This window comes from Wasmannia auropunctata, unplaced genomic scaffold (assembly GCF_000956235.1).
Source record: "Wasmannia auropunctata unplaced genomic scaffold, wasmannia.A_1.0 LD335987.1, whole genome shotgun sequence".
In the NCBI taxonomy this organism is placed as follows: Eukaryota; Metazoa; Arthropoda; class Insecta; order Hymenoptera; family Formicidae; genus Wasmannia; species Wasmannia auropunctata.
Window position 1 is genome coordinate 5,386 of NW_012026903.1, and position 11,693 is coordinate 17,078.

The 11,693-nt window shown below is 36.7% G+C and overlaps 1 protein-coding gene across 1 annotated transcript; it reads right to left on the reverse strand.

Moving 5' to 3' along the window:
* Nucleotides 1–1,146: 1,146 nt before the first annotated feature.
* LOC105454180 (endothelial lipase-like) lies at nucleotides 1,147–3,698 on the reverse strand. The gene is made up of 7 exons (XM_011696611.1): nucleotides 3,566–3,698; nucleotides 3,427–3,484; nucleotides 3,224–3,360; nucleotides 2,893–3,138; nucleotides 2,308–2,529; nucleotides 1,385–1,553; nucleotides 1,147–1,266 (listed from the first exon to the last, which is right to left on the reverse strand). Exons 1-7 carry the CDS (start codon nucleotides 3,660–3,662, stop codon nucleotides 1,230–1,232), a joined length of 966 nt encoding a protein of 321 aa, XP_011694913.1. The 5' UTR covers nucleotides 3,663–3,698; the 3' UTR covers nucleotides 1,147–1,229.
* Between the last annotated feature and the right edge of the window lie 7,995 nt (nucleotides 3,699–11,693).

The following is an 11,693-nucleotide window of genomic DNA, read 5'->3' on the forward strand; positions in this document are numbered from 1 at the left end:
TTAAAATATTGACAAATTAACGTGAGTTTAATTTTAAATATGATAATATTAATTTACAATAGATACGTCTCTTTTTCTTTAAATCTTCAAAAGAATTATATGCATGTAAGTATTGGATCATCAGGAAACTTCTGCGGTTTTCACTCATGAGGACAGATTTAAATGATCATGTGTGGTACTTTTTACAATTTATAATTTCTCTGCCAGTTCTTGTGCTATATATCGAGGATTTTTGACGATGCTTGCTCCAGTAGATCATCATTCACAGTGCAGAGACGCCTAGATCGCGCCTCGTCTTTGAGAGTGAAATTACCTTGTTGAAATTTCACAAATCACCGAATTGTATCATCAGAAACAGTATCTTATCCGTAAAACTTTACAAATTTTACGTGCTGTTTTGCATGCGTTCTTGCCATTTCTCCAGTAGAAAAGCATAATATTGCAAAAATGTTGATTCTAATTCTCCATCTTTAAGACTAAAATCGAATATACTGAACATATGCCATTATAGATGCATGCTTTGTTTAAACAAAAGGCTGCTCTTTCTTATCAATTTAAAGGTCCATCTACATACATAAGTCGCAAACGCAAACGCGGACGTTTTTCTCTTTCTTTTCTTTTTTTTAACATTTCCTTCTTTTTTTCTCCGCGTTTGCGACTTATGTAGATGGGGCTTAAAGTTTGGATTTCCTCATTCAGTATTAGCGCAAAGTTCAAACTGGTATCTACGCAGATATGAGAAAACTGCGAACCAATAATTTTCCGGATAACTTAATATTAAACGTCTCATTTAAAATTACATAAAAATTATTAGAGCTTGTTCATATAAAGATAATATATTAATATGTCTTGTATTAATATGTTTTGTTATTATTATGTCTTGTTAATAAGAAAAAACAATCCCAAATTGATTAAATAAATTGTAAAAAAATAGTTTGCTGAATCTGCAGTATTTTTTATTTATATTTGATACATATACATTGTTTACTACAATAAATATATACGTGTTGCATTATAACAGATACTTTAAAATACAATCGCCGCTTCATGTTAGACAGTTTTTATTAAAATGAACAATCCGATTTTTTAAAAAGAAACATGTAATATTATATATTACAAGTAATAATATTATTATTTAAAAATAATACCTTTATCTTTACATAAAATAATTAAATAAAATATGAATTATTATCTGACAGATTATCTGCAAATAATATAATTATCGGTTCTTACTGCCCCTTGGTGTCGACATAAAAGTATCCAGGCCTGCAAAAAATTCATAAGTTACATATTAATGCGAATAATAATATTTGTAATAATACTATACAAAAATAAAAATAAAAAAGGAATTAATTAATATATTTACACATTGTTAATATCTTACACATTGCTTGCGTTGTATCCAACCAAATATTGTTTGCCCGTGCATTTGTCTTTCTTATTAATACAGCTATTCAAAAGTTGTGGAATAGAGCATAATGTTGCATTATATTTGGAAGGATTAAGTGCCGAGTATGCATATACTTCGACTGCTCTTCTATGGCTACAGAAAACTGGTGATAACAAGAAAAACCATTAGATCAAAGAATAAAATAATCTAAAACTTTAAAACTTGTCTTATACGTATTGTGTGGATACGGTGTAATAGTTTCTTAAGTCATTTTCTACGAAATTCATAAGATGCTCGAATTAGTAAATTAGTACATATAATTAATAAAATATATATCTTATAATTGTCAGGAAATTTTAACTCTCTTAACTTTAATCGTCATTAATGTAACAAAAATTACTGTAAAATAATTATTTAATGAAGACTAAAATTAATATTTATAGATTAATAGGATTGGGAAGTAACGCGTTATTTATAACGTTGTTACTGTTATAGTTATTGTTTTTTATAACTATTTTAGAATTGATAAAGACGTTATATTTCTTGTATTAGTAAAGTAACGGTAATGCAGTTATATTTATTGGGTATTGAAAATAATCGTGATTTTTACTTTTGTACGCGTATGTACAATACATGTATGGAATGTGCATAAGGAAATTTTAAAAGAATGAATTATGATCATGTTGCGATTAACCACTACCACTATAAACCTCATGTTGAATTAATCAATTAGCGATATAGATAATTGAATGTCACTCTAAAAAAAGGATTAAAAATTCCGAAAAAATAATGGATTGTAATTGTAATAATAACTCAATACTTTTTGAGTAACGATAACAAGTTACCTCTCTTCAATGGACAACGAATAACGGTATCTAACAAGTTACTTTTTAAAAATAACTTTCCCTGATTATTACCTGTGGGTAATAGATTAGTTGGATCAGTCAACAAGGAAATTAATGAACAATTCGGTTGCGAATAGCCTCCATTTAACAAGAAATGCGCTGTTGCCATCCGTGGGAACGGGAAAGAGCCAAATACAGGCATGCCTGAAGTCATTGAGTCGACAAACTCCGCATCGTCAGACGAAAGATAGCATCCCAAGCAAAGAGAGAGAAAAGGATTCGCAGGATCCAATCCTTTATAAATAATAATTTTATTTTGAGGAACATTTTAGAACAGTAACAAAAATTTTAGAGTTACGCGCGTGCACTGTATAAAACTATAGGTTACAACGGTAGATTCTTTGACGGACTTTCTTGTCAGTTTCTTGTTAATGTGACAACTAAGAATATATAGAAAATAAAAAATATTATTGCATTTTACTCTCAAGAATCAATTAAAAATAAAAAAATAAAAAAATAAATTAATTAGCTAAAAATAAATTAATTAGCTTAAATTAAGATTAAAAATAAAAAAATTATTAAATATTATAACACAAAAAGACGAAACAACAAACAAACGCATTTAAAAAATGTAAGATAACTTAATTATGTATATACCTGTTATGCGAGGTATCGTGAAGTTGTTGCATTTACCAGCAAAACCACCTACGTGTGCGCCCACTGAAAACCCGATGATATAAATCTTGAATGAATCGAGACCGGCTGCCACAAGTATCTCTAAACTTCTAGCAAATAATTTCCCTACTTTTTGGGCATTATAGAAAACGAGTGGGTAAAAAGTATCGTTAGAATATTTGCTCCAATCAACTAACACAACGTTGTCCTTTCCTCCTTTACAAAGCGCTAATAACACAAACAAACAAAATTTCAATTTACGTCAATCTTACATCGATTTGATAACAATTTGTCTATTATAAAAATGCAATACTCTTTATCATTAACTGGACATTAGGGTGGGTTGGATATTGCAGGTATCCAAAAATGTAAAAAATTGTTCGTTTTGTATCTAATACTGTTAACAAATCTTGTGGTGCTGTAATTGGATAAGAGGTGTTTGTTCCGTCACTAAAAAATGCTTGTTTATATTATTATTGCTAATTATGGTTTGGGAATTTTTTTATCGATACTAACCATTTATAATGAACCAGATTGATACCATTCGCGAACTTTGAATCTATATTTCCGTTACCTGGATAAAATATGTTCAAAAATCTTACACTTTTACATATAACATTAAACAAAGTATACAAAAAACAGACAGCATATTTACAAGAACAGAAGAAGAATGGTTGGCCAGGCTTTATCCATGTCATAAAACATAGCAGAATGTAAGAATAGACAATCGATGGTAACATTTTAATTGTCATTTAACAAATGTTCGCAAACTTTGAGGCACGTTTTTTGAATGTATCGAGCTATGCGGAAACGCTATTTATACCTATGCCCTCTCCACACAAACTACACGTGCCAATGATAAACAAAACTATTGTGCAACAATTACATGCACTTTTAGTTTAGTGCTTGTTTAGTGCGCGTAATTTGAAATATTTATCTATATACAAAAGTCAAAAATGAAAGAAATGAAATTTGATTGCTTACATATGACGATTTTAAAAAATTATTAATTTCTAAAGAGAAAAAGAATTATTTTTCATAATTTCTTCAACATAATTTCAAATTTTTTAAAATAATTTATGACATCATAACTTCAAGATATTTGTAATCAAAAGAGCTGTTTCAATATTATTTGCCATGCTACAATTATATTCATAACGTTTTAAAAATATGACGTTTACCAAAGTAATTAAAAAAATATAATATAATTATTAAAAAATATAATATAATTTATTTTATTCTAACTCAAAACTTGTTCTGCAAATTAAGATTTACATGACGGAATAATCAGTATATTATATTACACTGTAATTACTATATGCTTAAATATATTACACGGTTAATCAAGATTAATCAATTAAGCCATTAAAAATTATAAATAATCTATCAAATATTTAATCTGCTGCGTTGTATTTGCATGAATTTATTAAGTTTGATATTAGATTTGTTGATAACCTAATAATCTGAAAAATTCACTTATTGGACAACAAATATTGGACAACAAATATTTTTTTATATTTCTGTAATTAAATAGTTGTTTTAATATTGCATCATAAGCTAATTGTACAGGTCTTTACGTTTGCAATTGAAAAATGATAATGTCAGAAAAATTTAAAATTGATATTTTATCATTTTTTGTCTTACAAATTCGACTACTTAAAGTATTTTTAAAAGTAGATGCTTTTTTGTAATTTTCATCAATTATAGATAAAAGCGTGCGCGTGGTTCGTTGGTTACGAAATTCTTATAAATTGTTTTTTTGATAAGACATACAATGATAACATCCTCGTGCACTTCTTAAAGTCTTTTTTGAAAACTGGCCAATATTGCAAGTTTATTTAAAATTGTTCAATATCTTAATACTTTGCTTGAGATACGTCAATTTTAAATTATAAATTGTTTAACATAATGTATAAGAACATAATTGTATAAATTATTGTATAATTGCATATATTGCATATATATATAATTGTACATTTCTCTATTGATGTTCGAATGTATACATACAGTTTTTATAAATAAGAGGTTTCGTATCATAATTTTTCAATAGTATCTGCGATACATCGTATGTATGTACATGTATATGTCACTGTTGTACAACCGTGATTAACTATGAAATGCGCTCATCCGCTATGTTCGTCGCAAAAAAGTCTTTTGTGAATCAGTTGCAGATCAGTAGCGAGAGGCATAAGTATTTTTATATATGTATAAACGAAGTCTTGTCTTATTTTTGCTATCAAGGCCCCTCTTTCTTTCTCAAAAAAATTCTCTTTTCAAGAAGCAAGAAAATTATTTAACTATTTCAATTTTTATTTTGTAATAAATTATTTACAGAGGATGAGAAAGAAAAATGCCTGAAAAATTATTTGTTGTAGAGCATTATACGTGAAAAATATTCTAATCGCATTTCTCAGATGCATTCGTAGAGCTCGATAGATATATCGCCGCATATTTTACATTAAATAAATAATCCCTCAGCACCACAGACAGCATCAAAGCATCTGGTCTCGCCGCATCGTCCTGCGTCCAGTCCCGCCGAGCCGAGTCGCATCTGCGTGCGTGTCGCACGGGCGAGATTAATAAATCGCGCGCGGAGTTTCTCTCCACCTTTCTCTCGCGCCGACGCGCGTGCTGCCCGCGCAAAAATCTACGGGTAAGCCCATTTGCCGTAGGACCGCGTAAATCACCGTCATTGTCTTGTTGCTTTATTACCCCTGTCCAGTGGGCTCTCTCGCGCGGCCGCTGCCACCGCGAGGGACGAACAACGCGTTTCCACGCGCTCTCTACGCGTGTGTGCGTGCGACGCGAGACGCATGCATCGCGTTATACACGTACATACGCGGAACGCATCAGACGCATGCGAGGTGCATACATACATACGTTCATACGTGCACGCAACCGCAGAGGCGAGGCGCGCACGCGGTGCCGCGGCAAACGAGGCGTTAGGCTAAGTTAATTCAACCGGCTCGCCTCCCAAGTAGCCGCGCCGCGGAAAACGTGAATCGCTCGTCGGAAGTGCACGGATCGTTTCTGTATTACCCCACGGCGCGATGCGCCGCGCGGCAGCGTAGAAGAAACTGCACGCGGCGCGGCGGTTCGCCAGTGGTGGCGGTCGTTGTTGCCCCGCGTCCACGGTGCCGCCAACAGTCGGGGATCTTTGATCATCCGAGGGGGATTAGGTGGATGAATATAAGTCAGTTCCCAACTCCTCCTCCTCCTCTTCCTCCTCCTTCTCCTCTTCTACCTTCCTTCTTTCTCTTCGTCCTCCTCCTTATTCTCCTGCTCCCCGCGCGTTCTCCACCCTACGCGAAAATGACTAATGCGTTTCGCGTACCCGAGAATTACCGCGGGGATAATGCGAAGGTATGGGAGTCCCGTCTGTCGGTGGCGCGCCTCGGGACGCATTATGTATGGTAGCCTAATTTTATTGCACCATTCAGGGAACACCGCGCGCTCCCATCGTGCGCGGGTTTCTTTTCGCTATGGAGATTACGGCGCGACTCTCTCTCTTTCTCTCTCTCTCTCTCGTGGAGTAATATCGGAAATTATGGTGTGCTCGTCGTCCTCAGATTGTCGCAAATCGAAAACTGCGCCGTCGGGATGGGTATTGTCACGAGTCACGAGATGCGTGTCTATATGGTTTATATAAAAGATTTTTATATTATATCTATATATCTCTGTCTATATTTATATACAATTATACACAGATGCTGAAACAGAATCAATTTTAAAACAAACAATGAATTGCTCGCAAATAAAATAACTATTTATGCGAACAAATATTGGATAATAGATATCTTTTAAGTTATAATAGAAAGATTATATTCGGCTATAAAAATCTTGGATAATGGTGTAATTTATTTACAACAGAAATGAAAAGATGTATTTAATAAGTTCAAAAACTCACCCTGATATTCTTAATTTAGGAATATGCATAAATACTTTTCTATAAATTCTTATTATTAAATATAAATTAAATTGCAATCATAACAGATATTTTATGAAAAATGCCTTGCTTTGAGTTTTCATCGTTTATATCAATAAATCTCATCAATAATGCTAATGCAATAAATAAAACATTAAACAATATATTGCATTATTAAAAAGAAAAACTGTAAGTTTACTGGTGTACAGTAAAATAATTGTTTTTATAGAAAACTTACTTGAAACGATATTTCAGTGCAACTTTTGCAATACAGTGTACGCTTATTACGTCTATATTTCAAATTATATTTTGTGTACGCGTAATATACTTATGATTTGAAGAGAAAATTGGAAGCGCAGTGCTAACAGGTTGTCGCGCGGCGAAACGCGAAAGCGCGCCCTTGGGTGATAAGTCGCACCGCGTGCGCAATTCTCACTTACTCGCCCCCCCGCCGGCGTTGCATCGTTGCGCGTATCTCCCCGCCGATACACATATTCGCGAAATGCAATCGTCGCTGCCATCGCCGCAGCGGTGCATAATAAACGGCTTCTTTTGCAGCGGCATCCGCGCGCCGTTGTTACGCCGTTCCTATATATCGCCTTCCTATATTGGTACATATTCCGACGATTTAGCGTGCACGCCGTAAAAGGCTCGCGAGACGCCGCGTTCTTACCTCGATGAACCGAGAGAGAAAGAGGAGAAGAGCGCCCGGTGCACCGTTAACCGAAGCTGAGAGACCGGACTGCGCGCCACCGGGAGAAGAAGGTCGCGAACGATATCTACGACATGCCGATTCCGCATGAACGAACAGAAAATACGATGTGCACCGTCCCCCTCGCGCGCGAAGGGGGAAGAAGACCAATCCTTTCTCCTTCCCTTCTCTTCCCTCCATTTCTTCGCGTGTCTCCATTTCTTTTTTTCCCCCCTCGCACACTCTCGTCCCCAACTGTTTCGTTCACCTCGCGAGCATATTTATGACCCAGGAAACAAAACGGCAAGTGCACGGTAGAAGCTCATTTGCAAGATCCACCTAAATCTAACTCACGAGCGTGGACACACCGTGTAATGGACTTGGTTCTCGAATGACTCGAATGACTGCTGCGGCGACTCGATTTTGTCGGGATCTCGACTGCACTGCTGAATCATTGCTCCCTTCGCTATTCAGGATGCACATATCGCTATCATATTTTATTATTCTAATAACGTCGGTGATAATAATTTCTAATCTACTGAGTATCAACTGGATATTATAAATAACGTTCCTGTAAAAGTCTACGCATGAAATACTTCATTGACGAGTAATAGCTTTGACGTAATTGCGATCATCAATTTAGATCGTAAGGGATAATAAAAAAAATTAATTTGTAACGCGGAAGAAAATTAAATTTATGCAAAACACTTTGATAAACAATATTTACGACTAATTTATGGCGTTAAGTACAGTAATAAGTGTGTAATCGATTAAAATCACGTGACGAATTAAAATAGGCGTTTTGATCTTATTTTCGCCGCAAGCGATTTACTTAATTATCTTAGCGCGTGGCGCACCAAGTGCGCAATCGCCCTTGCTGAAACTGCTCTCTCGTCAGGTGTCCGCAATTATATTCGAGATTACGCTCAGATGCGATGCTGCGATAATGAGCGTAATCACGGGTGCTTTGCGCGAGTCGCCAAAGAAGCGTGTCTTATGAAATTTTTACTGGGTGGTAAACTATGAGATTATATTCAAGTATTTTTTTGTCGCTTTATTGCACTTACTTATTTTACATAATTTTTTGCACAGTAATAAAGAAACAGTAGTTTTATTTTAGCGAAACCAAATTCTAATAACTTAAATCTAATTGCAAAATTGAATCAATCATTATCCATAAACCGACAGTTTATGATTTAATTCATTATTTATTTTATCCTTGATTTTTTAATTTAATAATATTATCATTTTTGGAGAAGGTATAAACTATAAAGGTATAAAATTTTGTAATTATTCTCATTTTATTTAAGATAAAATAGGACATAAAAAAATATACGACACAGTTTCTAAATTGATACTATGTGTTTTGTCGAAAAGACAAGTTGTCGAAAGTATGCGATTCCTTCCACTCCTCTTCTCGAAGCATTGACAGCATATAGCTTAATGCTCTGCTGAACGTCTTAACCGGTTGCAACACACAATCAAGAGTAATAATGACTACTCGAAATAGACACAGGCATACGCTGACTACCGTTTATCCTCGTCACACCCTGATATTCTCCTCGCGACCGCAAGGCGTGTCTGTGACTATAGTTTCGCCGACTGCACGATTTTTTTGGTTGAAAGTATCTTTGCAACTTGAAGCTATACCAAAATGCGCACATTTCGTTTTCGCTGCGACGTCAATGAGAAATTAGTTGTAATTACGGAACATAATATGATTCATCTCTAACTATCCGATAAACTAATAGCTTGAAAGAAGCAAACAATGTAAAATAATTATAGGTGGTTATAACGTGCTTGTCACACGATCAGGATTCTGTACGACAATAATTTCAACTTATAATTTATCGTATTCAATCTGTTATGACATCATTGTAACTCTATAAAGTTATCCAAGGTCATAAAATTATCGAGTTATAGTAAAACTAATACAAAGTTGTAGATTTCCGCAGGGGTGACTGATTCACACAGTCAGTCATTTGGGCATAGCAAATCCAAGGACAGGCTCAATACTTTACGGACACTTACATACATCTACACATGACACACATTCATGTATACTCTTTCATGATTGACAACATAATGAATAGTGTGAGAAAAGTAGAAACAAAATGCAATTTAATCTAGGAAAAAGAAAGATAAATCCATATTTATATGCGTAGAAACTTTATTAAAAGTTAAAGATTATAAAAAATAAAAAAAACAAGATTAAACATATGACATGACGAGCTGTAATTAAGTTCACGATATTTCAACATTTGATTAACTCCAATATATATATGTAGCATAGATCAGTCAGATTGAATTTATTCGGAATATATAATTTTAATTCAGAGCTAGTAAAGTATTAAAATGTTAAAGCTGATCAAATACATTCAATAAATCCTTTTTATTCAATTTAGGTTGATTTTTTTTAGTAAATCAGTCTAAAAGTCAAAGTCCATCAAATATTAATTAAACTTGCCTTTAATTATACCTCATCTTCTCTGACATTCAATCTATCTAAAGTACATACTTTCAGTTAAGCACGAAGGATCTATTATAGCTGCGGACTTAGCCATCGATATATACCACCGATGGCATTCACGATGCGCGAAAAAAGGGTGTGAAGAGGCGCGGTGCAACCTGCTGGTCCCACGAGTGCCGTCTTTACGGTCCGCAGCGGCGGCGGTGGCGGCGGCGGCGGTTGGCGGCGGTAGACGCTGACGACATAGTAGTCTCTACCGTAGCATCCCCGGCGTTCTTTACACGCCGCGCGGGATGCTGCGTACACGCGTGCCCCGGCTTCCACACGTCGGCCGGTGCCGGCGTGCGAACACGAGCGACGAGCTCATGTGGGTGCGCCGTTCGCGCGTGTGGTAAGGACGTTCAGTCGCGCCGGTCGAGCGGTGCCGAGAGAAAACGAAGGTAGATTGGCGCAAACGAAGCGAACAAAAGAGAGAGAAAGAGAAAAGGGGAGAGTATGCATGTTGCGCATCGGTGTGAGACGCGGAGAGAGAAAGAGGCACGGAGGGCGACAGGGAGAGAGCGAGGGGATACACCTAGGCCGGGAGAGCGAACAGGTCGGCCGAAGACTTGCAGAAAGAGGCAGAGCGATCCCGCTCGCGCGACTAGCATTAGTAGTAGTAGTAGTAGTAGTAGTAGAAGTAGCGCTAGCGGCCTGTAGTGGTGAAGTAGTAGTAGGGTGTACCTTACTCCGGTGAGCGGAGGCTGCTGTCAGTTCTCCCGAGACCATAGGCTCGAGCCATCGCGAGATCTCCCTTTTGACGAACTCCCACCGCACGACAATTCATAGTAGCGCCTCGTCAAGGTGACACATTGATTGTCATCGGGAGTCCCGGTTGGCTCTCCTCGCGATCGCGGGATTCCTTCGAGCGGGAGAAGGGAACGAGAAGGCTACTGCGAGCGAGTAGAAAGAAATATAAAAAGAGGGACGGGGAGAGACGGGAAGGGAGAGGTGCTCGATTATCGAGACGATCGACGAACATTTTCGAAAATGTTCACTTAGACATCACGCAAAAATTTATGTTATTAGGAAAGAGACGTATTACCGAAAAAGTCAATGGACTCTCATTAAAGAAACACGCGTTTTGATCTTTTTTTGTTTTGACCTCATTACCGCCGCGTTCGATGATAATAATTAAATAGATCTGAAGAAACACGGAATCGATCGAATAGATCACGCGAGTCGAGGTGAGCGGCCCGGCTTCGTTCCGGAAAACGCTGTGAACTCGTACAGGCGGGCATCCTATTAGGCGAAAGTGACAGTGGAGTTCCGCGCATAAACGAGAGGGTCTTCTATCGATTGATCAGTGAAGAAGTGTGAACATACGAGTGTGGCAACACACGACGAGTTTCCCCCGTTGAAGTCGTCCGACTGGCGCTGGTGAACAAGGTAGGAACTCACTCTCCATCCGCCGAGATTGCATGAGCAATACGTTCTTCACTCCATTCCGAGATATTGATACTACCTATCGTGCATTCGCCGACGTCTATTCTACGACGGGTAGCTGCGAAATAACTGTTCTACAGACAATCTATCTCGCTACTAGTGTTTATTATCAAATACCTCCTTTCTCCCGGCTCGAGTACGTTATTGCTCAATTGCGTTTCGGCCTTTAGGCTTTTAACCAAACGTGCAGACGTCCGTACCTTTCAAATGCC